The following is a 27,958-nucleotide window of genomic DNA, read 5'->3' as shown; positions in this document are numbered from 1 at the left end:
TTTTTTTTTTTTTGTTGACGAATTAAGCAACATTAATTCTCTCATAACCATAACTAATTTAATAGCAAAGCTGTGATCACTAATTTTCGGGTTTGTTATTTAGCAATTAACTAAGATGGTTGAGTTTGAGTTAAAAAAAAAAAAAACTAAGATGGTTGATTTTCCGCACCTGCTTTCCAGGTGGTTTACTTGTTAGCTTGAACTATCAAGGAAGGCTCTGAGGTTTCTTCACTAAAAGATCACTACATGATGATGATTCCGATGCAATCTTAATCTACAAAAGCATATAAAATTATACTAAAATTGGCATTATTTGACCAACATTATCTAAACTCCAAATAATATCCTCCAAAAAAATTAGACTTTTGCATCGTAAAGACCGCTCTTCTAAACCCAAATGGGGTGAAGTTATTATAAGAAGAAAGAAACTTAAGCAGAGAAAACAGAGTAACGCATGCATTTCAATATCATCCCAAAATGGCGAACTTGGTTTCTCTCTTGGGTTGCTTTGGTATACTATTTGCAATGTGCTATGTAGCATCGGCTAGTTCATTGGCCGTTTCTAGTGCCTTGTTCATCTTTGGAGATTCAACTGTTGATCCTGGCAACAATAATCACATGGAAACGATCCCCGAGAATAGAGCAGATTACAAACCGTACGGACAGAACGGCTTCTTTGAAGGACCCACAGGACGATTCTCCGATGGTCGTGTTATTGTGGATTTTATAGGTAAAAATGATCATGATCTAATCTAACTAGTAATTCTTCTGTAATTTTAATTTGCTCCGTTGAACTAGATATATAGTTAGTTGATAACTTGCTCATCAAGCCTAAAGTTTTTGCTAAACTTAAAATTATACAGCTGAATATGCAAAGCTGCCAATAATTCCTCCATTCAGGCAACCATCTGCTAAATACACAAAAGGTGTTAACTTTGCCTCTGGTGGGGCAGGCATTCTTTCGGAAACCAATCAGGGTTTGGTAAGGATTTTTTCTTCTTAAATAAGCATACTTTTCTAATGAAGATCACAATAGTATTTCCTAATTATTACCCGGCCGGATTGGTTTTAATTTGTTGCAGGTAACTGATCTTAAAACACAATTGAAAAACTTCGAAGATGTACAAAAATCATTGACAGAGAACTTAGGAGATGAGCAAGCTAAAAAACTGATATCCGAAGCAGTTTATTTTTTTAGCATCGGAAGCAACGATTACATGGGTGGTTATCTAGGGAATCCCAAAATGCAACAAGATTATAACCCAGAACAATATGTTGACGTGGTCATCGGAAACTTGACCAAGGCAATCCAAGTAAGACTAAACTTTCTTAGTGCTTAGAAGTGCAAAATACATCTTTAATATTAATGAATTTTGATTATTAAATATTCCAGTCGCTGTACGAGAAAGGAGGAAGAAAATTTGGTTTCCTAAGCTTGTCTCCTCTAGGATGCTTACCAGCTCTTAGAATTCTGAACCCAAAAGCCAGCCAAGAAGAAAGACGTTGTTTCGAGGGAGCTTCTGAACTTGCACTGGCACATAACAATGCATTAAAAGCTGTACTCACAAGCCTTGAATATCTATTAAAAGGGTTCAAGTACTGCAACTCAAATTTCTATAATTGGCTACAGGATAGAATCAACAACCCCTCCAAGTACGGTATGTGTATGAAATTTTTATGGTCTATATCTCTTCTGTCAATGTCTACAATCACCAAAACCAAAAAAGAAGAAAATAAAAAAAATAAAAAAAAGGCAGTAATTATTTGATAACGTGTAAACATTTGAATGAAGATCCAAGTTCCTATCAGAACCATACAGATGTCAGGCTTTTGGCAATTCACGGGCTCAAAGAGTTACTGTGATGCCCGTGATGACCTGGAAAAGAGAACAGTTTATGAAGGTTTGAGACATATATATAATTTTGTCCAACAAAATTAATTAATTTGATAAAGTCATTGAATGTTTGACTGTTGTGAAGGTTTCAAAGAAGGAGTGAATGCTTGCTGTGGAACTGGTCCATACAGAGGTATCTATACCTGTGGGGGCAAAAAGGAAGTCACAGACTACGAGTTATGTGATAATGCAGAGGACTACGTATGGTGGGATTCGTTCCATCCTACTGAAAGAATCCATGAGCACTTCGCTAAAGCTCTCTGGAATGGACCCCCTTTGTCTGTTGGTCCATATAACCTGAAAGACCTATTCTTCAACAATGAGATGAAGCTCACCATTGCTGATGTCGTTGACAACCCACATTCAAATCACTTTCAATTCTAGCTACCCAGCAACTTCACTTTGTTCATTATTTCCACGGAAGATCTCATTCTGCGATGTCATGTGTTGCAATATGCTCGATTTGATATCTACGATACATTCAGAAGACATCTTTTTTATTTAAAAAAAAAAAAAATCTTCTTTTTGTTGACACGTGTCCTTTTTATTGCTTGTGAGTAATGAATTAATGTCGCTGCAGTAACTATAAAATAATTAGAAAAAGAAATGAAGAGACACTACTGTAGTTAGGATGGGCACAAACCGAATCGCATCAATCAATCCGATTGAGCTGAATTGGTTCGGTTCTACTTTTTATTTATAATCAGTTCTATTAAATTTAAATTAAAAATAATTCACACTTAATCGAATTGAATTTATATATTTCTATATATTTTTTTATTATTTGATTATAATTAACTAGATTTTTTTAATTCAATATATTAATAATATTAAATTCAAATTATTAAAAAAATAATAATATTTTTTAACACCGATTCAGTTGGTTTAATTTTTGCAAATTTGATTCGATTTGATTTCTAAAAAGAAAAATAAAAATAAAAAATAAAAACAGACTGAACCAACGCTCATCTTAACGGTAGGCAAAAGCTGTAAATGCTAAGGGACCGTGAAGACCAGGACTTAGCAGCCATAATCTAGACAAATCCTAGCTGTGACAAAGGTTGGTCAAAACGGCTAACTTATTTAACACCCACCTTACACGAAACTCGGCCGAGGTTCACGTCTACAGGTGTCACAAAACTAATCGCCCCAAGCCCCCAAAAAAAAAAAAAAAGTTTAGAAAATTAAATTAATTTTGCTAGTTATACCAAATTACCATCATGGCGGTCTTTGTCTATTCGTATTTTTTTCGTTAGACTTTTCTCAATTCTCCCAAACAACAATGATTTCCCACGTTTTGAACGCGGCAACTAATATCAAATTAGAAAGATAATCAACCTAATGTTATTATTTTATAAGTAACACACATATTACGTGGTTGTTCAGAGAAAGAACAAAAAAAAAAAAGAAGATATTATATAGTGAATAAAATAAAATATACGGTATATACTTTACGTAGGGGCAGGCCGCCAAATAGCATATCCTTAATAACTTATCACAGGCTCTCCGGGGCTACAATAATTCAAGTAGCATAAAAAAACACAAACCTCGTTTAATATAAATTTTTTTTTTTTTAAAGCATAGATTATAATTTTTAAATAGGAAGCTGTGAAAAAAAATAAAGGAAATGTAAATAATTGAAATTTGGTATGTGTGTTTGGACGGGGTGGATAGGAAGAGTGGGAAGCACATGTATTAACCCCCGATGCCCCGGATGTGAACAGGACTCCATTATTAGGGAAGAAGATGCCAGGTATTCAATGTGACAGGTAATCGTGTAACCAAGATTTAAGGGTGGTTTTGAATTGGACGACTGCACTGCACATCAACGAATCTACACAATCAAATCTTACAACAAATTGGATACAAGCACAAACACACATTCACATCTTATTTTATTTTTAAATTATGGTACGGCCAGGCCAATTGAAGTCAAAGGTTTAGGATGATAATAATGGACTGCAAAACGAACATTTTTTTTTGCTATTTAAAAAAGAAAAAATCTAAAAATCGGAGGATTATTATTCACCGTTCACCCGCCAATTTTTAACTTTCTGTTGTGTTGTTGTTTTTAATTCGTTGTAAAGAAAAGTTTGTTTTTTTATTAATAAGGGAGTTGTAAATATGTTTTTTTTTTAATTTTTAATTTGGATTAATGAAATTAAATAAAGGTGATAATTGGAATTAATGTCGGTTGAGAAATGAATTAATTAATTAGTAAACAAGGTCAGCCGATTAAAGAAAAAAGTTTATAATAAATAACAATAATTAGCAATTATTTTGGTAATATATGTGAGATATATAATAATTTATTATTTTATATGTATATGTATTTATTAAAAATAAATAAATAAATAAAATTAAAATAATGTGTGGATGGAGCGGTCACCGAAGTTGTGGTTTTGATTAGTTCTTTCTTTGGATCTGAGCTTTGCTTCCGCTTTCTATCTGTATCTGTATCTGTAACTTACAAACAACATCAACACCAACAACAAAGCCAAACAAAAATACAATATTAACATCATCAATTATTAGACCGCAGCTCCTCTTTCTCTCTCTCTTTTCTCTTCCTTCTCTGTAGCTCTGGTTTTCGACCTCTAAGCTCTGTTTCTCTCTCTCTCTCTTTTTTATTTCTTTTTCTTTTTCTTTTTCCAGAAGCTCCTATAATTTTTTTTTTTTTTGTTTTTTTGTTTTTTTGGTGCGAGCTCCCAAAGTTTCTGCTTGATCTTCTCCTCGTATCTATTATCTTTCCATATAAAGCTTCCATTTTCAAAACAGCGGCTTATCTCTCGCTCTTTCTCTCTCCACCTCTTTGTGTATAACAATTATGTATACATATATGTATGTATGTATTCTACCGATATGTATTGAGTTTTCGTTTTGGTAATGATAACATATTATATTATTCGATCCCGCAAATTTGATTCCTGCTCTTTATTCGCTTTGCTTGATTGAAGATCACGGGATTTCTGTCACTTTTATCGAAATTATAGATACAAAGTAGGAAAGAAAAAAAAAAAAAAAGGAAGGAGAAGAAGAAGGAGAAGGATAATCAGATTGTGGTTATGTAAATGGAAAGAGTAGGAGTTGGAATAAGAAAGGTCAAACTGTGGTCTTGAGGGTTTCTTTCTTCTCTATTTATGTGTATATTTTCTTCTTCTTCTTCTTATTTTTATTTCTTGGTTTTTTGGGGTAATAAATGTTGTATTTGAAGCAGCCATACCCGAGCCTAGATGTATGGAGTGGTGGTTGTGTAGGTTCATTAGGTGAATAGAATAGAATTTCCGAGTAAGTTTCCACCAAAAAAAAAAAAAAAAAAAAAAAAAAAGGGGTTTATATTTTGCGGGGTTGGAATATTTGCATGCCCTTCTGATAGTTTCCCTGAGCCTGAGGCTCGGGGGGATCTGAATCAACATGGCGTCCACAGAGAATGAGCATTCCCCACACTCAGGAGACGTTTGCCAACCTCCTCCCGACGAAGTCTGTATGCAGAAATTCAGGCTCTATGAGACTCGATCGGTACTCTCTTTTCCCTCTTCCCATTTCCATTTTTATTTTTTTAATTTATGTTTTATTTTTTATTTTTTATTTTTTATTTTTTTTGGCTCAGCTTGATTCCAATAAGATCTATTCTGTTAATCGCCACTTGCTCAATCTGAATTGTTTGTAAATAATTTTCCTCGGTGGATCAAGTCTTCGTGTTTTTAATTTTCTGTTTTTCACTTATAGATGAATTATTTTGATCTCTATTACTTTGTTTTAGTTTACTGGAAATTTGGATCACCAATATGTTTCTCTTGTTTATTGTCGTTTGATAAAGTCATTTTTGGGTTTTATAGGCTTTTTCCATGACCACATTATCGGAGGCAAGGTAGGGTCGTAGACTTACTTTGATGTATAATAGAATGTCAAATGTTGGATATTAGAGTAGTAAATATTTGATGTAATTCTAATGCATAGATGTTAGCATGTTAGTACAGAATTTATAGCCAATTCAGCAGTGTGTTCAGTGATATGTCTAGTAACCTATACAGAATTTTGGAATTTTTGCTGCTGCAGAAATTTTACATGATAGGAAGGGACAAGAGTAGAACATGCTGGAGAGTGCTAAAGATTGACAGGCAAGATCCTTCAGAGCTAAATATTCGGGAAGATTCTACCACATATACTGAAAGTGAATGTTCTGATCTGTTGAGGCGGGTACATGAAGGAAACAAGTCCACGGGTGGACTGAAGTTTGTCACTACTTGTTATGGAATTGTTGGTATGTGGATTATTATGTTTGTACTTTTTTAACATTTGTGAATTATCAGAAATACCTCAGAAACTCATATTTGACATGCATTTAAAGGGTTCATTAAATTTTTGGGGCCATACTACATGCTGCTTATCACAAAAAGAAGACAGATTGGTGCAATCTATGGCCACACAGTGTATGCAATCTCCAAGAGTGAAATGATTCCGCTTCCAAATTCTTCAATGCGGTCCAATATCATGAATTCTAAGAATGAAAACAGGTATTCAGTCCATCTATTTCTTCATTTCAACATCCTTTCTACATGGTGTTGCTCTAGGGAATGCTAGTATTTTATGGAAAGATGCACTTCTTTTGTCTGTATTTTGAGGGAATTAATGTTTTTGATTAATGTTTCCATTTTGTCTTTTCCTATAGGACCTAGGTAGCTTATCTTATTGTTTCCTGCATGTTTGCACTTGTTTGTGCACATCTTAAGCATGATAATTTTCTTGAGTCTTAGGTGTGGTTTTGTCTTCAAATATATTGTCTCTCCCCTTAATTTTTGTGAAACTATAGATATATTAAATTAAATTATCATAAATAATGTTTATAATGAAGGTTTTATTAAGGCTAGATTTGCCAACATTTTTTAACAACAGTATGGTAAACAATGAATAACTAAGGCAAAATCCTTCTAACTGTTTCTTCCAATTAAACATTAAACTTGCAAATTGGTTCTTTTTGGGGCAAAATTTCTTTATCTAAACCTTTTTTTGGGTGTCATTGATAATTGTTAATTCTGTTTTGTTGATGGCTTAGATACAAGAAGCTCCTATGCACGGTGGATCTTACAAAGGACTTCTTTTTCAGCTACTCATACCATGTCATGCGTAGTCTTCAAAAAAATATGTGTGATAATGCAAAAGGACATGTACTTTATGAAACCATGTTTGTCTGGAACGAATACTTAACTCGGGGTATACGAAATCACCTCCAGAATACTCTTTGGACTGTTGCATTAGTGTATGGCTTCTTTAAACAGGTGATTATTGAATGGTCTTTAGATTATAATCTGTCAAGAAGCGAACTTATCCAAATTCGGTTGCTGGGTCAATTCAAATTTGGTAAATCAATTGAAGTACAATTTGTTCGGACAGATAATAACTGTATGTCTATCTAATTAAAGTGTCTTGTGGTTCACTGACCAATTTTTAAATCTTTTCAAGGTCTCTATATGCTTAAATATTGAAACCAAAACTTTTTAAATGATTGTTTAGTTCCCTTTCTTAGCTTCACCATCCGATTAAATATTGAAACCGAACTTTTTATATGATTGTTTAGTTCCCTTTCTTAGCTTCACCATCTGATTTACGATTTATGGTCTCATGTTATTGGAATATAGGCCACACTATCTGTATCTGGTCATGACTTCAAGTTGACCCTCATTGCAAGACGTTCTCGTCATTATGCTGGTACCAGGTGATTCTTTGTTCTTAAATTCTTAAAACTAATTAATACATGCTTTGAAAATAGCATGTGGTGGATTCTCATGATGGTTTTAAATATACTATGTAATAATTTAGTCGACGAGGAAAATGGTCTATCTTTTAGATGGCACTGACTTTTCTGATTTATCCTTAACCTAATTCTTTTTCCCTACTTCATTTTAAGAAAGCATTGTTAGTAATTGTTTTTACCATGACAATAAGAGTTGTCTGACATGAAATGGGTCTCATTGATACCTTGGCTATAACTTTATATCATTCATTTGGTAAAATTGGAATTATATATATATAGCTGTATGGATGTTGACATTTGTATCCCTTGTTTAATACTTTCTTGACATATAGGTATCTAAAACGAGGTGTCAATGAGAAGGGCAGAGTAGCTAATGATGTTGAGACAGAACAGATCGTGTTTGAGGATGTTCCAGATGGGTTTCCCATGCAAATAAGCTCAGTTGTCCAGAACCGTGGTTCAATCCCTCTTTTCTGGTCACAAGAAACTTCGCGTTTGAATCTCAAACCAGATATTATACGTATGTCCTTGCATAAGTTGGGAGTTTTTGAGTATTGATGTATAGTTTTAACTGACATTTTTTCTTTTTGCAGTGTCAAAGAAGGACCAGAATTATGAAGCCACTAGACTTCATTTTGAAAACCTTGTCAAAAGATATGGGAACCCTATAATTATTCTCAATCTAATCAAGGTAAATCCATTTAGTGATAAGTTCTGCACCAATAATGCTCATTAATTTCAGTCTTCCTATTTGCCATTACTTCTGATAACCTGGTTTTGATAAATTAATTTTTGGTAGCCATACTGATTATTGTTGCATTTATACTTTTTCTTTATTTATCTGGGAATCGGCAGACCCATGAAAAGAAGCCTCGAGAGTCCATACTTCGCACAGAGTTTGCCAATGCTATTGAGTTTATTAATAAAGACTTATCTGAGGACAAACACCTTAGATTCCTTCATTGGGATCTGCACAAACATTCTCGAAGGTATGTTTGTCGGAGACTTGAGTATGATTTATTTTCCTCGAAGCATGATTTTTCCTCGAAGCATGATGTGGTACTCTTCTTTCACATATGATAGTCCTTAAACAACTTTTCATTTTCTCCCCTTCCAGTAAAGCAACAAACGTTCTGCTGCTCCTGGGCAAGGTTGCTGCTTATGCATTGACGCTAACTGGTTTCTTCTACTGCCAAGTAAAACCAGTCTTGAGACCCGAGGGTTCTATTAAATGGCCTCCCTCTGAGTAAGTTTGTTCATCTTGTTGGATGACTTCTCTAATTGTTAGATTTTGATAATTGTGATTCAATGTGCTCAATTAAAATTTGCACTTATCTTGTTGTCAAATTTGCATTTATTAGCAATTAAACGAGGAGTATGTTTTTAATTTACCTGTTCAGCACTTTTTGAATAGCAAATAAGAGGACCTTGGGTTGGGACTCTTTCTCTCTTTCCTTCTCCCTTCATAATTATGTGAAACTTTTGCTTGGTTCAAATGCTTCCAAACACGATGGGTAATATATTACCAGTTTACCTGTTTGGTTTACCTGTTTGGCAATTCGCAATGGCAACAAGATGCCCTTGCATGTATTTATTTCACTAAAAATGCCCATTAAAATGACATGCAACGAGATCTATCACATATTGTACTATGTCATTTGGTAATTTTGAATACTGATTGCATAAATGGTTTTATAAATTTGATGCAGAAATGTAAACGAAGATAACTTGTCCTCCCAAAGGCATTCTGATGATGACATTGAGGATGCTCAAAAGTCAGAGAGGAAATCCTGGGGAGGAAGTAATATTACAAATGGCAATTATTCTGTCAAAGAGCCCTTGTATCAAACGGGGGTTCTTAGAACTAATTGCATAGACTGCCTGGATCGCACAAATGTTGCACAGTATGCATATGGGTTGGCTGCTCTTGGAAAACAGCTTCATGCGCTTGGAGTCACAGATAGCCCAAAGATCGACCTTGATGCTCCTTTGGCTGATGATTTAATGGGTTTTTATGAGAGAATGGGTGACACACTGGCACACCAATATGGTGGCTCAGCAGCTCACAATAAGGTATCATTAACTTTTCTACTCTTTTCCAGCTGTTTACAAATTTCAAAGTCTGAAAACTATTTTGTATGGAAGGATACACACTTACAGCTCTTCATTTTAATTTTCAAAATCCATTTATTTTTATGCATTTGCTATATTTATGCTTAGTGCTGAAATTAAATGGAAAAATAGCTTCTGGTTTTATATTGTCGGATGTTACCTTGGGTGGTGAAAATTTTTGTTATCTTAGCAATCATCTTTATTGTGTACATGGTGCTCCAGTCGTTGACATCCCTTTAAATTTGATGCTATGACAGATATTTTCTGAGAGAAGGGGTCAATGGAGAGCAGCAACCCAGTCTCAGGAGTTCTTTAGAACTCTTCAACGGTATTATAGCAATGCATACATGGATGCTGAGAAGCAAGATGCTATTAACTTGTAAGTCTTGCATGGATTGCTTTTCACCACACAAGGGAAAAGCAAGGGTTATCTCTGTTCACGTTGATAATTTATGCTTACGTAATGCAGTAGAAATAATTTTTCTTGTTAATATTTTGAGCAGATTTCTGGGACATTTTCAGCCACAACAGGGTAAACCTGCAATCTGGGAACTAGATTCGGACCAGCATTATGATGCTGGGAGGCATGGACAAGCAGATGTAGATGAAGATGGAAGGTAAGAAGATTGGCTAGCCTAGACTTTGAGCTTTATATGTAACTGAACTTGTTCTCTAATTGTTGACATCTGTCGTAGGTCTATGTTCAAAAGATCCTTATCCGACGGAAATATTCTTCGTGGTAGCAGCTCACCTATGTCAGTTGCAAATGAAAAGCCGGGGAAATTTTCTAACTCAAATTTACCTGATCGGTTGGAAGGAGAAAGAAAACTTCTTAGTGAATCTTCACCTGAAATATCAACTTGTGAGAGTGATATTACGTATTCAAGGTTTGCTTACCCTGTGATCTTGTTGTTGATTAATTATTGTCCTTGTCCACTTGATTTACCTGTTGATTTCTTGCTGGAGGCAGCTGATAGCTTAGTAGAAGTTGAAAATTGTTCTTTCTCCTATGCTGCATACATGAAAATAACTGGCTAAGAGGAGAAATTTGATGGTTTCTATTTTAGAAACCAATGAAGAAAAGGCACTTCTTATCTAAGATTACGAGCTTTTGATTTCTGGCTTTCTGTAGGTATACTCCTTCAATGCCACGTAGGCAACTTTTTGGAGAAAGCGAGCATATTTACTTTTCCGAACGTGGAGATTCATTCAGCTTCTCAAACTTTGTTGACCTAGACTGGCTATCTTCCTCTGGGAATTCATGTGAGGAAGAGCCATATGAGAGGTAGTTTTCTATTAATATTGGAGATAAGGACATCGTGAATTCTGTATATCTGTTATCTTTTTGTCGGGGGTGGTAAGAGGGCAAAAAGATGTATAACTTGGGGCATAAGTTTGCTTCACTGATACATGACTTCCAGTAAATATTGTTGCCTGAAATGTGATATAAAGGACGTTATTGTTGCAGGTCATCATTGCTCACAAACTCTCCAACTGAAGGGCTATCATCTGAGAATGTTATCAATGGAATAATGGGAGAATCTACCCCCTCCACAAGTGAATATGGATCATCCAGCTTGAAGGTCAGTAAATTTTTTTTATAAAATGGTTTGACAGTTACAGAAATGAAAATGAAATGAGATTTTCAAAAGTGGACTTTTTTATTTATCTATTTGATATGTCATAATAATAGTTACTGTTCTACCTTTTGCCTAATAGCAGAGAGAGCAGACAGCACCAGAGCTAGGGTATAGTACTCGGCAGGATTCCAATGTCCCGGAAGAATTTTCCGATAGCTTTGTACATTGGGTGAACCATGGAGAGACACTCTGCCATTGAAAGTTTGGCTCAATTTTCCTCATAAATAATACCTTTTTCCTCTCTTGATTGACTCGATGTGCTCAATCTGCTTCAAAGATGCGAATGCACGGGAAAAAGAAACTGTAGAGAGAGAGAGAGCATGCAACTGACACCGGGAACAAATTAGAAGAAGAAACATAAGCAGTGGAACCAGCATTGTTTGGGAGGATATTATTCGTAGAGGCAAATCATCAATTCCTGGCCCTCGTGTATGATTTACATTATTGATTTTATCAAGAAAACTTCAATCGGAATCTGATACCAAAAGTACAAAAGAGTAAATAGTCAGCACTCAGGGAAGAAAAAAAAAAAAAAAAATTCTTTTAGGAGCTCTTCCTCCATCGGTTCGTGGACTTTAGGTTTTAATCATGTAAATATTTTTCGCTCTGCTCATTGAGGCTCCACTTTTAGAATTGCAGGTCATTGATTCTTTATATTGCTTCATTTTGATTATGGTCAGTGTTGAAACTAACAATGTGGACAAAATGTTTGGAGGAAAATCTTAACGTAGAAAAATTGTCTTTTTAGTGCCATCTACACTTGGCAATGCCAGAGAAACAAAAAGAGCCTCGTATATATAAATAATTATTTTTTATTTATTTATTTATTTATTTATTTTCAAAGGTTCTTCAGGGCTCTTCGATTATTTTTTTTTTTTTAATAGATAGGAGTTGATGGGCACTTTTTTCTCAATAAAAAAACAAAAAATTATAGTTCCAACCAATTGAAGAATATGCATATATGAGAATAAAATAGCAAAAAGAGAGTATTAACATTGAAAAACTTTATATTAGACAAATTATTTGTGGAAAATATAAATCATATATCATCTAAAAATAAATTCATGAAGCATTAATAAGTAGCTACTAAAGTATATTGAAAATTTTCTAGATAATTTTGAAATTATACTGCTCATTCACCTAACTAACCATGTTTAACATAAGTCGGTAAAAGGAATATGTTTCAGCAGCCACACTATTACGCCACATCACTACACACATCAACAGAAAATATAACTCAAAAGGCAATGAAAAGTTAAATTAAGAGAGGTGGGGGGGGGGGGGGGGGGGGGGGGGGGGGAAGTATCAAAAAAATTATCTTCCGATTTATAACTGCGCTTCTAAGCTTAATCTGGGTTCTTGACAAATACTTGAAACAAAATTATAAGAAAGCTACAGCAGGCAAAATGAAGCACTTTAGAAAAGTAATTATGACAGTAGCACCGCAACTGATCCTAGAATAAAAACCTTCTGCTGAAGTTAACAGAAGTTCTGGACCAAGTAGAAAGCGATCAACCAAGAATGGGAAATATGCGGGTTACATGTTCTAGAGGAATGGCATCACCAGTGCTTTTCTTCAGCTCAGGATGGTTAAATTCATTTTGGGGTAGGGCAATGAGCTGACCTCTCCCATGACCTTTCTCAAGAATCCAACCACTATTGGCTACCTGATGCTCAAGAAATTTGTCTAGTGATAGACCTTCAATGTTGATAGCCTGTAACATATCCAACCCAGATCATTAGTTTTACAAAGACAGTCACGAAAAGCATTGAAGGTATGACATACATAAATTTTCTATGTGCTCTGGGTCAAAAGAATATAAAAGTGAAAAGGCAATAATGACCAAGATCACTCTTAGATCCAAAGCCACAGAAAATATTATTCTTCTACTTCAAGGGTAGCAAGAACAAAGGACGAAAAATAAATTAGAGTCCAGTGACCTCTGAAAATCGTAACGAAATATCAGACCATATATTACACACCTAAAATATATAAGCCCAAATTCTCTTTGTTTATGCTTGTATAGCAATCAAGGGTATAATCATTTTTCCATTAAATTTCCAGGTATTCAAATTTGATTTTTGTTAATAAATGTACAAAGTTAAAAGGGAAAAGAAATCAAATTCAAACATCATCCTTCAGTTACACAGTCGATAAAAGCAGCTAACTGGAGGTGCCATTCGAACCATATTTAGCAATATGTATGATATCATATGGAAATGAGACCACATGAAAGAACACCTCACATTACATGGAACACCAACGAATTTAAAGCATACCTCAGCAAGAACAGATCTAGGAACCTTCTGGTAAGTCAAAGAAAGAACATGAACTGCATAGGCTTGAATTGCTTGCTCAAAACCTGCAATTAAGACACTTGTAAACCACATAGCGGGCAAGCATAATCCATGATATATAGTACTACAATAATGACAGGCAACAGCAGCACTAGAAAATCAACCAACTGAAGAAAGCTGCGTAAGTCCAATTTTTATATAATGAGGCCAGTTTCTATATAATTAAAGAACAACCATTCAATCAAGCATTAGTCCTTGATGAACAAAACAGGTCCATCCATCCAGCTGGAAAGAATAAGAAAGAAAATACAAAAGAATATAGGAGAAGAACATAACAGAAAAACAAAAGATTGGATTGTTTTTTCTTCATAAGAAAGCAAATGAGAGATACAATTCTGATTAACCAAAGTTATTAGCTGACGAGAACAATAGACAAAATCAGAGCACCATGATTTGACATACCTGGTACAGCTTCAACTATGTGACGATTCTTAGCTGCTTCATCCCAGAACTGACGGAATCTTCCTGTCTGCAAAGGAAGAAGTAGATTTTTATTGTTCATCCATTTCATGCATGGGAATGATTGAAAGAACCCACAATATCATACCTCCAAATAGTGTGACAAAACAATCAGTGTCTTGAATTGGTCTTCCATTTGCTGTTAATCAAAGACAAGGAGAGAGAGGAAAACAAAAAAAAAGGCAGTAGATTAGTATTTATAATCCTCGCTAGTTGAATTCCATTCGTAATCTCCCGAAGGAATTGAAAACCACACAGGATGGTGAGAAAAGATAAAGACACTTATTGGAAAAAGAAAAAAAAAAAAAAATTTGATATGCATACCACTCTTTCAGGGATTAGGAAGAGACAAAGGCTGAAATCTGGCGCAGGCATTGCCATTAGAGCCTATACAAAACGAAAACAAAATAAATAAATAAATAAAGTATTGAAAAAAAAAAAAAAAAAGCGAAATCCACAAAAATAGAAAGTTAAAGGCATAAGCATAACCAGACCTTAATTAAGATGCGAGCAACGATTTGGGTACTCATTCTCTCTGGCTCAAACTGTTTTTTAAGAAAATATATAATATTAAATAAACATTAGTACAAAAGTTAAAAAACCCAGAGATAAATCATAAATGCGTTACCTGATAGAATCGAAGAAGGCAAAGATTTGCATCAAGACTGTATTTTTGAGAAGAAACCTGGCATAGAAATCAATAAATGAATTGAGAAAATTTTAAAAAAATAAAAAAAAATTAGAGAAAGTGAAAGATGATTGAGTGGACATAAGAAAAAAGAGGCGATAAAGAGACCTGATCGTTGACGTAGTTTTCGAGTTCATGAAGGATGTCGGGATTATAGGGATTGACGGCTACGAGCTCTTCGGCCGTTAGGGCCAACGGCTGCTGAACTACATCCCTTTCTCTTCCCATTACTACGCTTTCTTATTATTATTATTATTTTTCACTTTCGTCTTCTTCTTCTTCGATTCTAATTCTGATCAAACAAATTCCTTTCGTCTCTCTCTCTCTCTTTCTCTCTCTGCGATTTGACTGCGAGATACGGAGCGACTGAGGGTTTTGGGTATCCGAATCCTTGGTTTTAAGATGGAACCACATCAAAAGACCTACTTGCCCTCACCTTCATTTTTTATTTTCATTTCTTACCTTCCCCTTCAGCATTTTTTTTTTTTGCTCGTTTTTGCATTTTGTTTATTCTTACAATTTAGATAACACACACACACACACACACACACACATATATATATATATATATATGTATATATAATTTTTTGTTCTTTTTGGTCATAATTTATGGTCATACTTTATATTGTCTTGTTTATTACGTCAGGTCTAACTAAAAGGGATTTTTTTATTTTTTTTTATTTTTTTGAAATAAGGAAAAATATTAATGCGGAAAAGGCTTTTTGGTTTTCCAAAGTGCTCTATTTCATCGATACTCCACTTAGCCACCACCACATATCACCCGCTAGAAACTAATTTACTTTTTCGTTACAAGAGGCATTCTAATTACAAGATACAAACAATATTCTCTACTACGTTTGAAAAAATCATAGAATGAAAAATGAAGTGGAATGGTAAACTCTTTTGTTACAGATTGAGAAGATTTGATATCAAATTCCAGCCCATCCATGTCCTCTTATCAGAGGGGCAAACAAAGTTCAGCTCAAACATCTCTTTGCTAACGTGTTCTCCAGATTCACAGAACCCGACGAGCTTTGCAACAATCTCAGCGCTCTCTTGTATATGTTGCATGTTATGAGGATCTGTCCACAATTTGTTAACAAGTTGCAACCTTCTTTGTTTTCCTACTTGTGGAATTTCCCATTTCGTATAAAGCATCTCTCTTTCCTCCATTGATAGTTTAGAACTCACCCTCTTTGCTAAGTATTCTCTTTCTTGCTTAAGGGCCTTGACACTGCCACCATAATCAAAGTAAACATCAATTTTATAAGCAAGACATTTAGAGATAAAGCATATATCGGGGCATCAAAAACCTCCATGTCAAATACCTTGCAAAAACAGAACCTGCAGGTTCATCTCCTAAAAGTGCAGGGCTTGCATTGCCAAGATCCGATAAATGCCGCTCCAACCATGTCAGTCGCCTAAGTTCAACTTCCATGTATATTTGATCAGCAGGGTCTCCCTTGAACAACAAATAAAACTGTGTGCGGTGTATAATTGAAACATGGCACAAGTGCCATAACATGAAAATTTCCTTCCTCCACTCCTCAAATATGACATGCCATGACTTAGGAGACTCAGAGATTTCATCTGCTGCATCTGACCCACCAGCTTCATTTGCCTCCTCTAGTTGTAATACCTAAGATACCATAATATAAAATAAAAATGAAATTGAGAATAATGCTTTACAACCGTGAGAACCTTAGGTGACACGTGTCATATGCCTATAATGTTTAGTGGGCTGTTAGAGCTTAGTTTTAATTATCTTGAATTGATTAACTTGCGTAGTTATAGTTTGGATGCAACAGTGTTGCTGCTTTATTCTTGATTAGTAACATAGAGGTTCCGGAAGCTCCTTTTAGCTAGGTACCGATGGTTCCATTCTCACAGGAAGATTTTACTCCTAAAGTTGATCTCGTATCATGAATGTTTAAAGTGATATTTACCTGGCAAACCAGAAGCTGCTTTTGGTATTGTAGCTTTGCCACTCGCTCTTTTAACTCGGTTACATAGGCTCTGATGCTCCGGATGTTCTCCTCAGCGGCATTCTTGAACATCCTCTGCATCTTCTTAACATTAACTGAGTTCGACTTCCGTGCAACAGGCGTTCCTTCTCTTGATGTATAGTTACCAGACCCATCATTGTTATATGGCGAAGCCACATTGTTAGAATTAGGTGTAGTAGCTCCACCATTCTCAGGGACCTTGTTCTCAACCTCAGATTCCATCACTTTACGAGAAGAGGACAGTGGTGAGCATGGGGCCCGAATTATATTTTGCATGTTTGTGCTATTACTCAAAGTGAAAGGAAGGATTTTCTTCTTTTTTGAGTGGCTCTCATCACTAGTTACAAAAGAAGAAACCAGCTGATCTATTGAATTTTGGACAATCTCGAGCTTCTTTTCTAATGATTCAATAGTGCTTCCTTGAGATTTGAACCTAGTTATCTCTTCTTTCAGGTTGGCCTGATCTCCAATCACAATGTCTTCAGCAATGGAGTTTGCTACTTGAATGTTCTTTATTTCTGACAGTAACTTCGCGATGTTTTCAGCAGCTTCTTTATTCCCCACTCGATGTGAAGCAACTTCCTTATGCAGTACGTCAAGTGCACGGTTTGCTTCCTCACCGAGCTGTCTCTGCCTCTGCTCAATCTTTCGGATTTCATGAACAAGCATGGATGGATCTGTAGAAGTTACTGATCGCCTAACCATTGCCTCCCTTTGCAGTCTAGTTCTTGTCCGGGTTTCTGGTGTGGGTTTAGAAGAGATTGGTTCATTATCATCACCAGAAAAAGAAAGACACCTGACAACTTCAGAAGAAGGCCCACTGTGATTGCATCCCTGAAAAGAGATACATCCATGAGAATAGAAGGGAAAAATGAAATCATGAAACAAAAATATATGATAGTCACTATGTACCTTATGCACTTTGTGCACTTTTCTTTCTAAATCAAGTTGTGATTGTGCAAGGTCTCTTTGGCGCTTTAACTCCTCCATTTCACTCTCCATCTGAAAAATGAAATCTCTTTACAATTAAAGTGCACACAGATCAAAAGGAAGTTCCTTTTTCTTTTTCAGAATTAGGCATACCATTTCCCACTTTTTCATAATTTTTCTTTTGGGTGATAATTATAAGGTTAAATTACAAAAGCACCCTCCATGTTCTTCCCCTTTCTCTCTTTTTCTCTCTTCCTCCCCATCTCTCTCTACCCTGGTCCTGAATTACTTATGACATTATCAAAAAAATTATCAAATTACTCAGGAAGAATCATACCTTCTTGATTTTCAAGTCCTTCTGTTCTATCAATGACCTCAAGCATGAAAATGAAGAAGGCTCTGGATTTCTTAGTTCTGCTTCAAGTCTGGCAACTTCCTCCTGCAAATGCTTCACTAATCTCTTGTCTGAAACAACCTGAATCGTAAATTAATAGGAAGTTTAGACAGGCCATATATGTCCTTAACTTCATTTGCAAGGCCTTCTCCACAATCAAGTTGGATATATAAGTTTTCAATCCAATTCATTCTCAAAATGTTAAATCAAGGATCTAAGATGCAAAAATACTTCACCCTGTATGTGCAAATTAAACAGTATGCCGTTGAACCAATCTTCTGCTAAAATATGCTTACTGTATCATGCATTCTATGTGAATGACACAACATTACACTATGGAAACACATAAATCAAGACTCAGATAACTTATTCATACCAATCTATAGCTAAATCTGTCTTCTTGAAAGTTTTCAGGTATACAAAGGAACAAACAAACTAAAAGTGCCTGTGCGAATGACAGTGTATTCCTTGGGCATACCATGTTTACTTGGGCATTGTTGGTAACTTCCTTGGCACTAGTTGCAAATGAAAGTGTGTTCTTTGTTTGCTCTACATGACTTAAAGCTGGGCTCATGGTACATATAATTGCCGTCCGAGCATTTCCACCAATTGATGACTGCAATATTCTGGTAACTTTTGAATCTCTATAAGGTATATGACCGCTTCTCTTTCCACCACTGCAGAAGAATACCCATACAGCAAAAAATTAGGTACTTACATGTTCAATAACTGTCATTCATCTGCAAAATGATATATATTTAGAAAAATGATATTATATAAATTTTCATATTGTTCACCAGAAAATTTACATAAAAGTTTCTCATAAGCCATTCAACTAGACATAACTAATTGACTCATAAATTTTAAATCTTAATTAGATCATACAAGCATTAATTCTGTCGAATCAAGAAGCAAAACTATGACAAGTTGAATTTGAAAATTTAACTATATGGCATACTTACTAAAGAAACCAAAGTACTAGACATAGTATTAGTAGTTCTGCACATGCCTACCTTAGTTTCCTGATCACTGTTGTGAGTGTCAACAAACTACGGTTAATGTGACTACCTTCCTTCAATCTTGTACCATCTGCATTTGTTTGGGAGGCACGTTCACTCCCAGCCAGGTCCACAAGATTCTGCAAAGTTCTGGAATTATAATCAACAAAAATATACTGTTTATTTTGTCAAAGTGACCCAGGTAGAAAAGAGCAGATAAGCCTACCAAGTTGGCTATGAAGGACTTCACATGGCCTGAACTTCCCCGAAGGCTGCTCTCTATGGTCTAAAATCCATAAAGTTAAATCATATTCTCATGATGGACTTATAGAAAGTGCACTCAAAATTTACATACATGTGAACTACCTAAAAATTTAAAGCAAATTCCTTTTTAAGAAAGGATGAATTTCTGGCCTCTACCGATTCAATGTGTAGACTTAGAAATAATGTATTTACAGGAACAAAAAAAATATGTAAAGCATAAATGTACAAAGCATGCATGATTCGTTGTATAAGGAAAAGACCTAATTAATCCATCATTGAGCATACCAGCCTGATTATCTGATGTGACCTTGAGCTTTTATCATTTAAAATGGTTTCTCCAACTTGCCTTTGAGCTGCAAAGACAACATTTTAATTAGAAAGCATGGGAAAAAATGATACAAGGATTATCTTACAAAAGACCTTCATTAACTCAGCTTAATGAAATACAAACAAGGAAAAGGAATGCGAGAACTGGTGACAAGCTCACAAGCTATCCACATAGAAGAGAACTGAAAGTAGAAAAGTGAAGAGGTAAACAATTTCACTTTTAATTATCTCTTACTTGCCAGAAAGTTCTTAAGCCATAACTTATCCCAAACATGTGCTCATGGTTGTTTTTGCAAACAAATCAATAGCTAAATAGATTAACAATGAACTCAAATCCATAGTTACCTTCACAAATGCCAATTAAATGTGTTAGATGGGCACCATCCTTTACAACTTCTTCAACTAGTTTCTCCACCATCGTTCCTTTCTACAATGCAAAGAAGGGAAAAAAGTTAAAACAGAAATATAATTGAATTTGAGAAAGTGCTTTGGTAGAGGAAGTTCTTGTCAATACCTCAGGATCATCCAAAAGCCGAAGGGAACCTGATTCTCGATTCAGAAGGTCAACAACAGTTTCATTGTAGATCTCCAACGCAGAAAATTTCAAGGTAAAATCTCTCTCAGGGTTCTGCGACATTAAAATAAGATGGCATAAATGAACTCAATAGTCATGTACTATATTTCCGTACTAGTTTTCCAAGACTTGTAGAGTAGCCCCCTTCACACAATTAAATGAAATTCCAGAGAAGGCGAGTATGTTATTAACTTACATTCTTTATGTGGTCGTAGATGTCCCTCACAGCATTTTCAGTGATTCCTCTCATGGTATATGTCTTACCACTACTGGTCTGGCCATATGCAAAAATCGTTGCTGCACCCAAAAAAAAAAAAAAAAAAAAAAAAAAAAAGTAAAAACACTTATGACACTTTGGAACAGACCACGAAGACTTATCAAAATATAAAAAAGATATCCTAGACTACGAGTCGCTGGCTATATTACCATTCATTCCCATCATTGCAGATAAAGCGACATCTTTTGCCCCTTCTTCATAGACCCTATGAGTAGAGCAACTTGGACTGAAAACTTTATCTGTCACACGTAAAACACAATAAAATTTATGAAAAGTTATGAACAAACTTATTATAATAACTCAAAATATCTCCAGAAACTCAGATATTATTTTACATAAATTGTTATGGGCCAAGGATCAAAACTAAACATAGCAAACTAGTAAACCAAAGAAGAAGAACAGAACTGCTGGAGCTGTAGAACTCATACCAAACACGTATGGGGTTGCAGGTCTTTCGTGATTTGGGTTCTTAAAAATTATAGAGTTCTCGTCCACGCATTCCCAAGCGATGAGATCGTACATCGCTTGTTCTCTGCGGTTCAGTGGCCTCATTCGAACAGTGACTAATATTTTCTCCTCCCGAACTTTCGGACCTCCTGGAGTTGAACATGGAGTCCTCTGTATTTTACATGATGGCGTAGCCGGTGTCCCTACCATCATTAATTTACTAGTCCTGCTCAAAAATCAAATTTTTTTACCACTAAACTCAGAAAAATAATAATAATAATAATAATGACCTAAAAAAAGATACTCGAAATTTTTTCCGAAACGAAATATCAAATTTTGCCCATATAATTATCTTTTTGGTTGCCAATAAACAGACAATTTCTTATTGAAAAATCGAAATAAACCTATTAAGGACAGAACGGTAGAGTTACAAACATGGAAGTGAAAAACAGAAACCCTAATTTCCCGCAGATATTCGCCATTACTAAATTAACTTCTGCAAGTGTTTCCAAATCAAGAAGGAAAAAAAAAAAAAAAAAAGAAAGAAAGAAAGAAAAAATCACGCTGAGTATCATTTAAAAACCTCATAAAAATTTATCCATATTAGGTAATCGATAAGTATAATCTTGAGAAGTCCATACTCATGCAACAAAATTCACCTGAAAAATCTTACAAGAACAAAATCTTTCTTTTTATAAAGAAAATAAGAGAAAAAATTCATGAACAACCAAGAATCTTCTAAAACAGGGCCTTCAAAGAAATTAGGAAATTAAAAATGCAAAAAGACGAGCACACTTACAGAGCGAATAAAAGCGCTCAAGAACGCAGAGAAAGCAGATGAAAGCGGGAGATCTTGAAAGCCACCGAGAAATCCAAAATTGCAAAAAGCTTCAAAAAATGGTTTTGCTCTTCTCCGAAAACCGGGAAGTGGATGGAGTGCAAAAGTCTCTCTCTCTCTCTCTCTATCTCGGGCGTTTTGGAACAATGCGAGTAATGACAATTTTTAATCTAAAAGTAACGGCTACTTTTTCCGCTCGACGCGCACTTTGAAAAGCCATAAATATCATTTGAATTTTTTGACTTCGCTCTGTCTGCCCCATCACGGGAATGGGCCCCCATATAATCTTCATGTACCCATTATCTGATCACGTGTCCCCCTTAATGAGCCCATTTCTATTTACTCGTATTTCCTATTTTTGGCCCAATATTGCTTTTTTTATTCTATTTTTGTTTTTTTTGTTCGCTAGGAGCTCAAATATCACAATATTGTAATTATTTGAAGACCATGGCAGCGGTAAACATAAAAACTATTTGTTTATTAATTATTATGTTTTACTTGACATTTTCCAAAGTTAATTAAAATATTCATGTTTTTCCTATCATAGAGTGAAATAGAGATTAGTTTTGTTTCGGATAGCAAGTCTTAACATATTGTGAAAATGATGAATACATTATAATATTGATAAAAGTAAGAAAGGAAACAGTATTGGTTTTCACTTTCTTTTCTTGTTTTTTTAATATTTCTATAAACATCCCAATTTTCTTTCTCAATATATGAGATGCCCATTTTCTAAAATGTAGCTAAGAATAAAAAGTCAACTGTTTTGTTGAATTAACCCCGAAGATTTAGAAAAATTTGATGATAATTCGCAGCTACCTCAACAGTAAGTCCACCTATGTCATCAGATAGAGACCACTTTTCATATTAAAAGAACCACTTTCATGAAAACCAGAAATAAGGGGATGAATAAAAAAGAATATATATATTTTTTATATTAAAGGTTTGCTCGCAAATAAGTGCTACATTAAATCATTAAATATAGTCACAGCTGGATAGTCATCGGCATTTATATCTAGAATTACAAGTTTGAGATATCAAAGATTAAAAATATATATATATTGTAAATGTTAAAAAAAAACCAAATCATTAACTAAAACTCCAAAGAAGAACATTAAACTATGGTACTAAACAGGGATATGTAATTCCGTTTGGAAATAATTCTTCTTCTAGAATCTTGGCCATAAAGTTACAGTATGATCTGGTATCATGCCTAGTCTGTCTGCTGATTTAAGTTTTTTAGAAATATTGAATCAGATAGCATGCCTAGTCTGTCTACGAGATTATAAATTGTTTTCCTTGTTTCTTTGGTGACCCTTTTCGGTTTGAACGAGTTTGATGACTTCAAATTCATGATGAGAGAAGGTTGAAAATGACAATAACGCATGCTCAAGTCCAAGTTGGAGACTTAAATCATCTATTTTAATAAAATATAAAAACTGGAATTTACCAATTACCCCATCACAACCACCATTTTTAGCAACAGAGATAAAATAGAATAATTGGGGAATTTTAATCCGAACCATCCAACGTGCGAGTGGTGGTCAAATTCCAAAATTGATAGGCGATATGAACCAACGACGTGCTATAAGCCTGCAAGTCAATTTTTGGCCACACACACCAGCTTCTTATTTTAGCACAGGCCAGGTAAAGTTCCCAATAATTTCATTTTTTATTTATTTCCATATAAGCAACCTTACAGATAATACTTACTGGCCGTTCTCTCAAGAGGGTTTCACAGTGTTTATCAATCAATATCAACGTGGGATTGAATCTTAATTAAATTGAAAACCTTATCTAATTTGTTTGGAATTATTTCAGACGCATGAGAAACTAAACACATCTAAAAATAATTTTTTTTTGGGGACATGCAATCACTTACTCTTGGAATAAAAAAACACGTGTTCGATCTAACCTCATTTGAGTGGGGCAGTTGATAGCAACCTTTGCTTGCTCAATTGATTCTCTCACCTGACTGGTAAGGACAATTTGGGCCTACCTTCTTTATATTTTAGAGTAAGATATATAGCATTATGATTGTGTTTCAAGCAATTAGAACCAAGTAATGTTATCATTATTATATTTTTTTTACTAGTAAAATGTAATACCAGTGAAAATTTACATTTTTAAATTAGATTCTCGATAAATATTACCTACTTTTTTCGTTTACTTTGTTTTGGTTACATATAGTGAGATAATTAAGTCTCTCATGATCTCCTTAATTGTAGATAACCCAATGGTATTATTAGGTTCAACTATCCAACCTAACAGAAATATATTGTATAATTAGTTGCATTTTCGTGTGGTGTAAGAGAAGTAAATATGAATCAAACAACATATCAAAAGCCATTATTGAAGATCTATGTCCCACAAAACTATCCAAACAGTATCCACAGATATTATCAGAGCCATTAAACTAAATCTGGGGTTAGCCGAAGTCAACAATTGATCCAACAATTTCTTTTAATATGTATAAAAATTTGGTACTAATAAATTATAATTCAATGGTCCATGTTTGCTTGAACAGCACACAGAAATTGTATATTTAATTGGGGACGTACGTCAAAACCTTATCGGAATTGCAACATATATACTCTGACCAATACTATTGGTTCATGGACATTGTTGCGGTCACTGAATATGCATATATATATATAGTACTAAAATTAAAAACAAAAAGTCTTTCAAATTATTAAATTCGGACTTAATATTGAATTTTCATGAGTAAATGAATACTGGCAAGTAATTTCCCAACTTTAATTTTGAACAAGAAAACGCCATGATTGGTTCCAGCTCTTTACAGAGGGCAATGGATGGCATGTTCTCTTGGTCCTACACACACAGTGGAAGCTAATTATTTTGGGGTCGTCCTCTACATATTGCTTTTGGGTTTTTTAAAAGGTACCTTCAATTCCAAGTCAACTCATGTAATTTCACCAATTGGAGAAGAGGGAGTATTTCGTAAAGCCGCCCAATGTCATAAATCATAGATCATAATAGAGGATTGATTGAGTATAAGGTTTTGCCTAGACAACAATACTAAAAGACATAAAGGGTCTCATAGCCTATTCTAGTTGGGGACGGGAATGGGTGGAGCGGAGCCGGACCTTAAATTTATGTGCCCCATATTTTCCCCATCTTTCCAATTCATTTTTGAAATGGGACGGGATGGAAATTCTCTATTGAAAAATCAAGACAGACGGGATTCCCTATTCATACATAAAATAAATTTAAAATTTAATTTTTCAGATATATTTTTCATTTATTTCACATAAAAAATATATTTATACAAATACATTATATAAATATAATATTCATAAACCATAATATGATTAATATCATAAAAATATAATTATATAAATAGATTTATATATATATATATTTGAATAAAAGAAAAAAAAAATCATATATTTAAATAATTATGTATATGTATATATATTTTTCAACTATATATATATATATATATATATATGTATAAACGAGCCTAGTACGGATCATGAGTAAAATCCCCATTTGCCGTTTAATCAAGAAATCCTCATCCCATTAAGGACGGTCCACAAAGAGATCAGGTTATGCATCCAAAACTCCATCATTTCTGTCATGAAAAATAGGCACCACTCTTTCACGAACCAATAAAAACAGGGGAAAGAAACGTACTCAAAAGTATACATAAATTTTGGCTTACATATAAATATATATATATACATATATATAAAACCAGCTTAGCATTCTACCCAAAAAAAAAAAAAAAAAAAAAAAAAACAGCTTAGCATGCATGCAAATAATTTTTATTTAATATTTATTTATTTTGTTATGGTGATGGATTTTTACAAGGATTATTTGCGATATAAAATCACTCCAATTGGCATGCATGAATAGTAGGGGACTAGTTGTAGTCATGCCTTTACGTTAAAGGTGATAGGCAAACCAAACTACCACTTCAAGTCTTCTGCTGCCGAAGAAAAATATCTGTGGTCTGCTGGGAGTCACAAGTAGGCTATGGGACCCTGTGTGTAGATAAATAGATATAAGTACAACCAAACATCATTTTCCATCTTTATTACTTGATTTCCATTATTTGGGCAGGGACCAAATTCTTGGTGAGGCAAAAATGTAGGTTGCATCATTGTTGATGGATGGTTATGATTATATCCAAGCTGTGTAAATATACATATTGGTGGGCAATTGGGCATTGTCATCTTTAAGGATATTGGTTTTCAATATGATTTTTTTGTCTTAAAGTGCAAGATTACAAATTTATATACGTGCTTGCTAATATTCGGGAATGAATAAGGAAAAATAAGAGGCACAAAAGTCAGCGTTTGAGTACTGACGATGGACTTTATATATGATAGAATTCAGAGTGTTTATCTTCCACCTGGACCTTATTTTTTTATTTAGTCTCTTCCTCAAGATCAACAAATTAGTTGGAGATGCTTTCTTTAATTTCTTAACTACTTTAATCTATAAAGTAATTTAATTTCGTCTAAACCCAGTGCCGCACTGGACATTCTTGAAAGGTTTCCTCAGTCAAGTGCGTATGAAAATGTTCATCTAAAATTGTTATTTCAGTCCAAAAAACAAAATGTTTTAATCTCAACAAGTATTTCCGTTTCGTTTAGATTCGTCCAATCATATCCCATTGTCAGACTAGTTCCTAATAGAGTCGCATAAATTGTCCAAATTACCAATTTGTTGTGTGGCTCAAACTTTTTTAGGATTCTCAAGAGCAAAGACCAATGCTCTTTATAAAAATTTTAATTTTTTGGTTCTTTCTTTTAATAATGGAAAAACAAAGGTTAGGCGGAACTTTCATTCTCTTGCATTTTTTGGCATAAGCTTCTCAAGCATATCTGTCGTGATGTGACAAAAATTATGAAACGGATTACAATTGGAGATAGTTCTAATGTGAAATAATAACCAACGACTAAAATTTTTTAATTGTCTTTATGAGAAATGAAGATGAAATCAATCATGGTAGTACTTTTTCAATATATTAAAGCGGGTCGATAATATTTATGAACTAAACAAGTAAACTATTTGCAAATTGATTATTTTACTTTTCATAGGTGCGCATGCAAGTTAAATTAATTCACGGTTTAGTGATAATTAAATAAGAAATTGACAAATGAGTGTTCTGTTTTTATATATAATAATATAGACTGATTAGGACAATGGGTTTTCCAATTTTTCCTATTCAGGTAACCCTTAAATAAAATAAAATAAAATAAATCGATGTCTCCTAAATTAGAATTGATATGTATACTTTTCATATTCCAAGCACTAAAAATAACTTACCTAAACTAAAAATTGTATATGTTCCAACAATGTGTGGGAACACAAGTATTTCAAAAATTCTAATATTAAATAGTCAAACAAAGTTAATTTAATTAAGTAAGGCTTTTATATCTAATTTATAAAGTTGTGTATATCATAAATCAGAAAAAATCATGATAAATTATTATAAATGATAAAAAAAAACAATAAAAAAAAATAATCATTGAAGATCTTCAAAAGTATAATCTTCACAAATAAATTATAAAATAAATAGAATCATACGTTTATATACTCATCAAATTAAAGAATACAATTTCAATTTTCATGGGAAAAAAAAGCCGAAAATTTACTCCAAAAAAAAGAGCAAAATTGAAGAAATTAGAAAGGTCAAGTGGTCGTACAACAACACAAACAAGCTGTCTAATAAATTAATGTTGTCACTCTGCCATGATGTGAAATCTAAAGGGGCAGTACATAAACAAACTTGTTGCAGCCAGTTGGACTGGGCCCCAATATCCACCAATTAAATTGAGAGCTTGGCCCCACCATCTCTATCCAATCCAAACCCACGGCTCTCCTCGTTTTCCTTGTTCCAATTTAATCTCCCGTTTAAAACCGCCACGCAATTATTATTATTATTATTATTTTTCTTAATTCTATTAATGAATAGAAACCGTATATGCTGCCAAAACGGTTGAAAATTACAAAAAAGAAATGCCA

The 27,958-nt window shown here is 34.2% G+C and overlaps 4 protein-coding genes across 6 annotated transcripts; 2 read left to right on the top strand and 2 right to left on the bottom strand.

Moving 5' to 3' along the window:
* The first annotated feature begins 208 nt into the window (after window positions 1-208).
* On the top strand, window positions 209-2,569 carry LOC125423720 (GDSL esterase/lipase 5). Its single transcript, XM_048478794.2, has 5 exons — window positions 209-730; window positions 864-982; window positions 1,083-1,313; window positions 1,394-1,658; window positions 1,980-2,569. The coding sequence occupies exons 1-5, from the start codon at window positions 478-480 to the stop codon at window positions 2,276-2,278; spliced, it is 1,167 nt and encodes a 388-aa protein (XP_048334751.2). The 5' UTR covers window positions 209-477; the 3' UTR covers window positions 2,279-2,569.
* A 1,703-nt stretch (window positions 2,570-4,272) lies between these two features.
* Window positions 4,273-12,220, top strand: LOC107423842 (phosphoinositide phosphatase SAC3). 3 transcript variants are annotated; one of them, XM_016033485.4, is made up of 17 exons: window positions 4,273-5,413; window positions 5,734-5,765; window positions 5,954-6,158; window positions 6,246-6,411; window positions 6,951-7,173; window positions 7,534-7,610; window positions 7,982-8,169; window positions 8,243-8,340; window positions 8,505-8,638; window positions 8,767-8,895; window positions 9,359-9,722; window positions 10,019-10,140; window positions 10,265-10,378; window positions 10,457-10,648; window positions 10,894-11,046; window positions 11,230-11,344; window positions 11,481-12,220. In XM_016033485.4, exons 3-17 carry the CDS (start codon window positions 5,963-5,965, stop codon window positions 11,598-11,600), a joined length of 2,391 nt encoding a protein of 796 aa, XP_015888971.1. In that variant the 5' UTR covers window positions 4,273-5,413; window positions 5,734-5,765; window positions 5,954-5,962; the 3' UTR covers window positions 11,601-12,220. The 3 variants fall into 3 exon arrangements, with proteins under 3 accessions (XP_015888971.1, XP_015888969.1, XP_015888970.1); XM_016033483.4 differs by lacking the exon at window positions 5,734-5,765; XM_016033484.4 differs by lacking the exon at window positions 5,734-5,765 and having other exon boundaries at window positions 4,274-5,413; window positions 11,484-12,220.
* Window positions 12,221-12,704: 484 nt separating this feature from the next.
* Window positions 12,705-15,410, bottom strand: LOC107423852 (eukaryotic translation initiation factor 3 subunit K). The gene is made up of 8 exons (XM_016033499.4): window positions 15,015-15,410; window positions 14,847-14,903; window positions 14,713-14,763; window positions 14,543-14,605; window positions 14,307-14,357; window positions 14,162-14,228; window positions 13,682-13,764; window positions 12,705-13,116 (listed from the first exon to the last, which is right to left on the bottom strand). Exons 1-8 carry the CDS (start codon window positions 15,132-15,134, stop codon window positions 12,913-12,915), a joined length of 696 nt encoding a protein of 231 aa, XP_015888985.1. The 5' UTR covers window positions 15,135-15,410; the 3' UTR covers window positions 12,705-12,912.
* Window positions 15,411-15,615: 205 nt separating this feature from the next.
* LOC107423806 (kinesin-like protein NACK2) lies at window positions 15,616-22,139 on the bottom strand. The gene is made up of 15 exons (XM_048478496.2): window positions 21,923-22,139; window positions 21,105-21,349; window positions 20,826-20,915; window positions 20,596-20,696; window positions 20,340-20,453; window positions 20,171-20,252; window positions 19,784-19,851; window positions 19,461-19,520; window positions 19,250-19,374; window positions 18,715-18,913; window positions 18,180-18,317; window positions 17,825-17,914; window positions 16,853-17,746; window positions 16,235-16,545; window positions 15,616-16,140 (listed from the first exon to the last, which is right to left on the bottom strand). The coding sequence occupies exons 2-15, from the start codon at window positions 21,334-21,336 to the stop codon at window positions 15,813-15,815; spliced, it is 2,832 nt and encodes a 943-aa protein (XP_048334453.2). The 5' UTR covers window positions 21,337-21,349; window positions 21,923-22,139; the 3' UTR covers window positions 15,616-15,812.
* Window positions 22,140-27,958: the final 5,819 nt, after the last annotated feature.

Source organism: Ziziphus jujuba, chromosome 7, assembly GCF_031755915.1.
Source record: "Ziziphus jujuba cultivar Dongzao chromosome 7, ASM3175591v1".
NCBI lineage: Eukaryota > Viridiplantae > Streptophyta > Magnoliopsida > Rosales > Rhamnaceae > Ziziphus > Ziziphus jujuba.
This window is presented reverse-complemented; position numbering and strand designations above follow the sequence as displayed.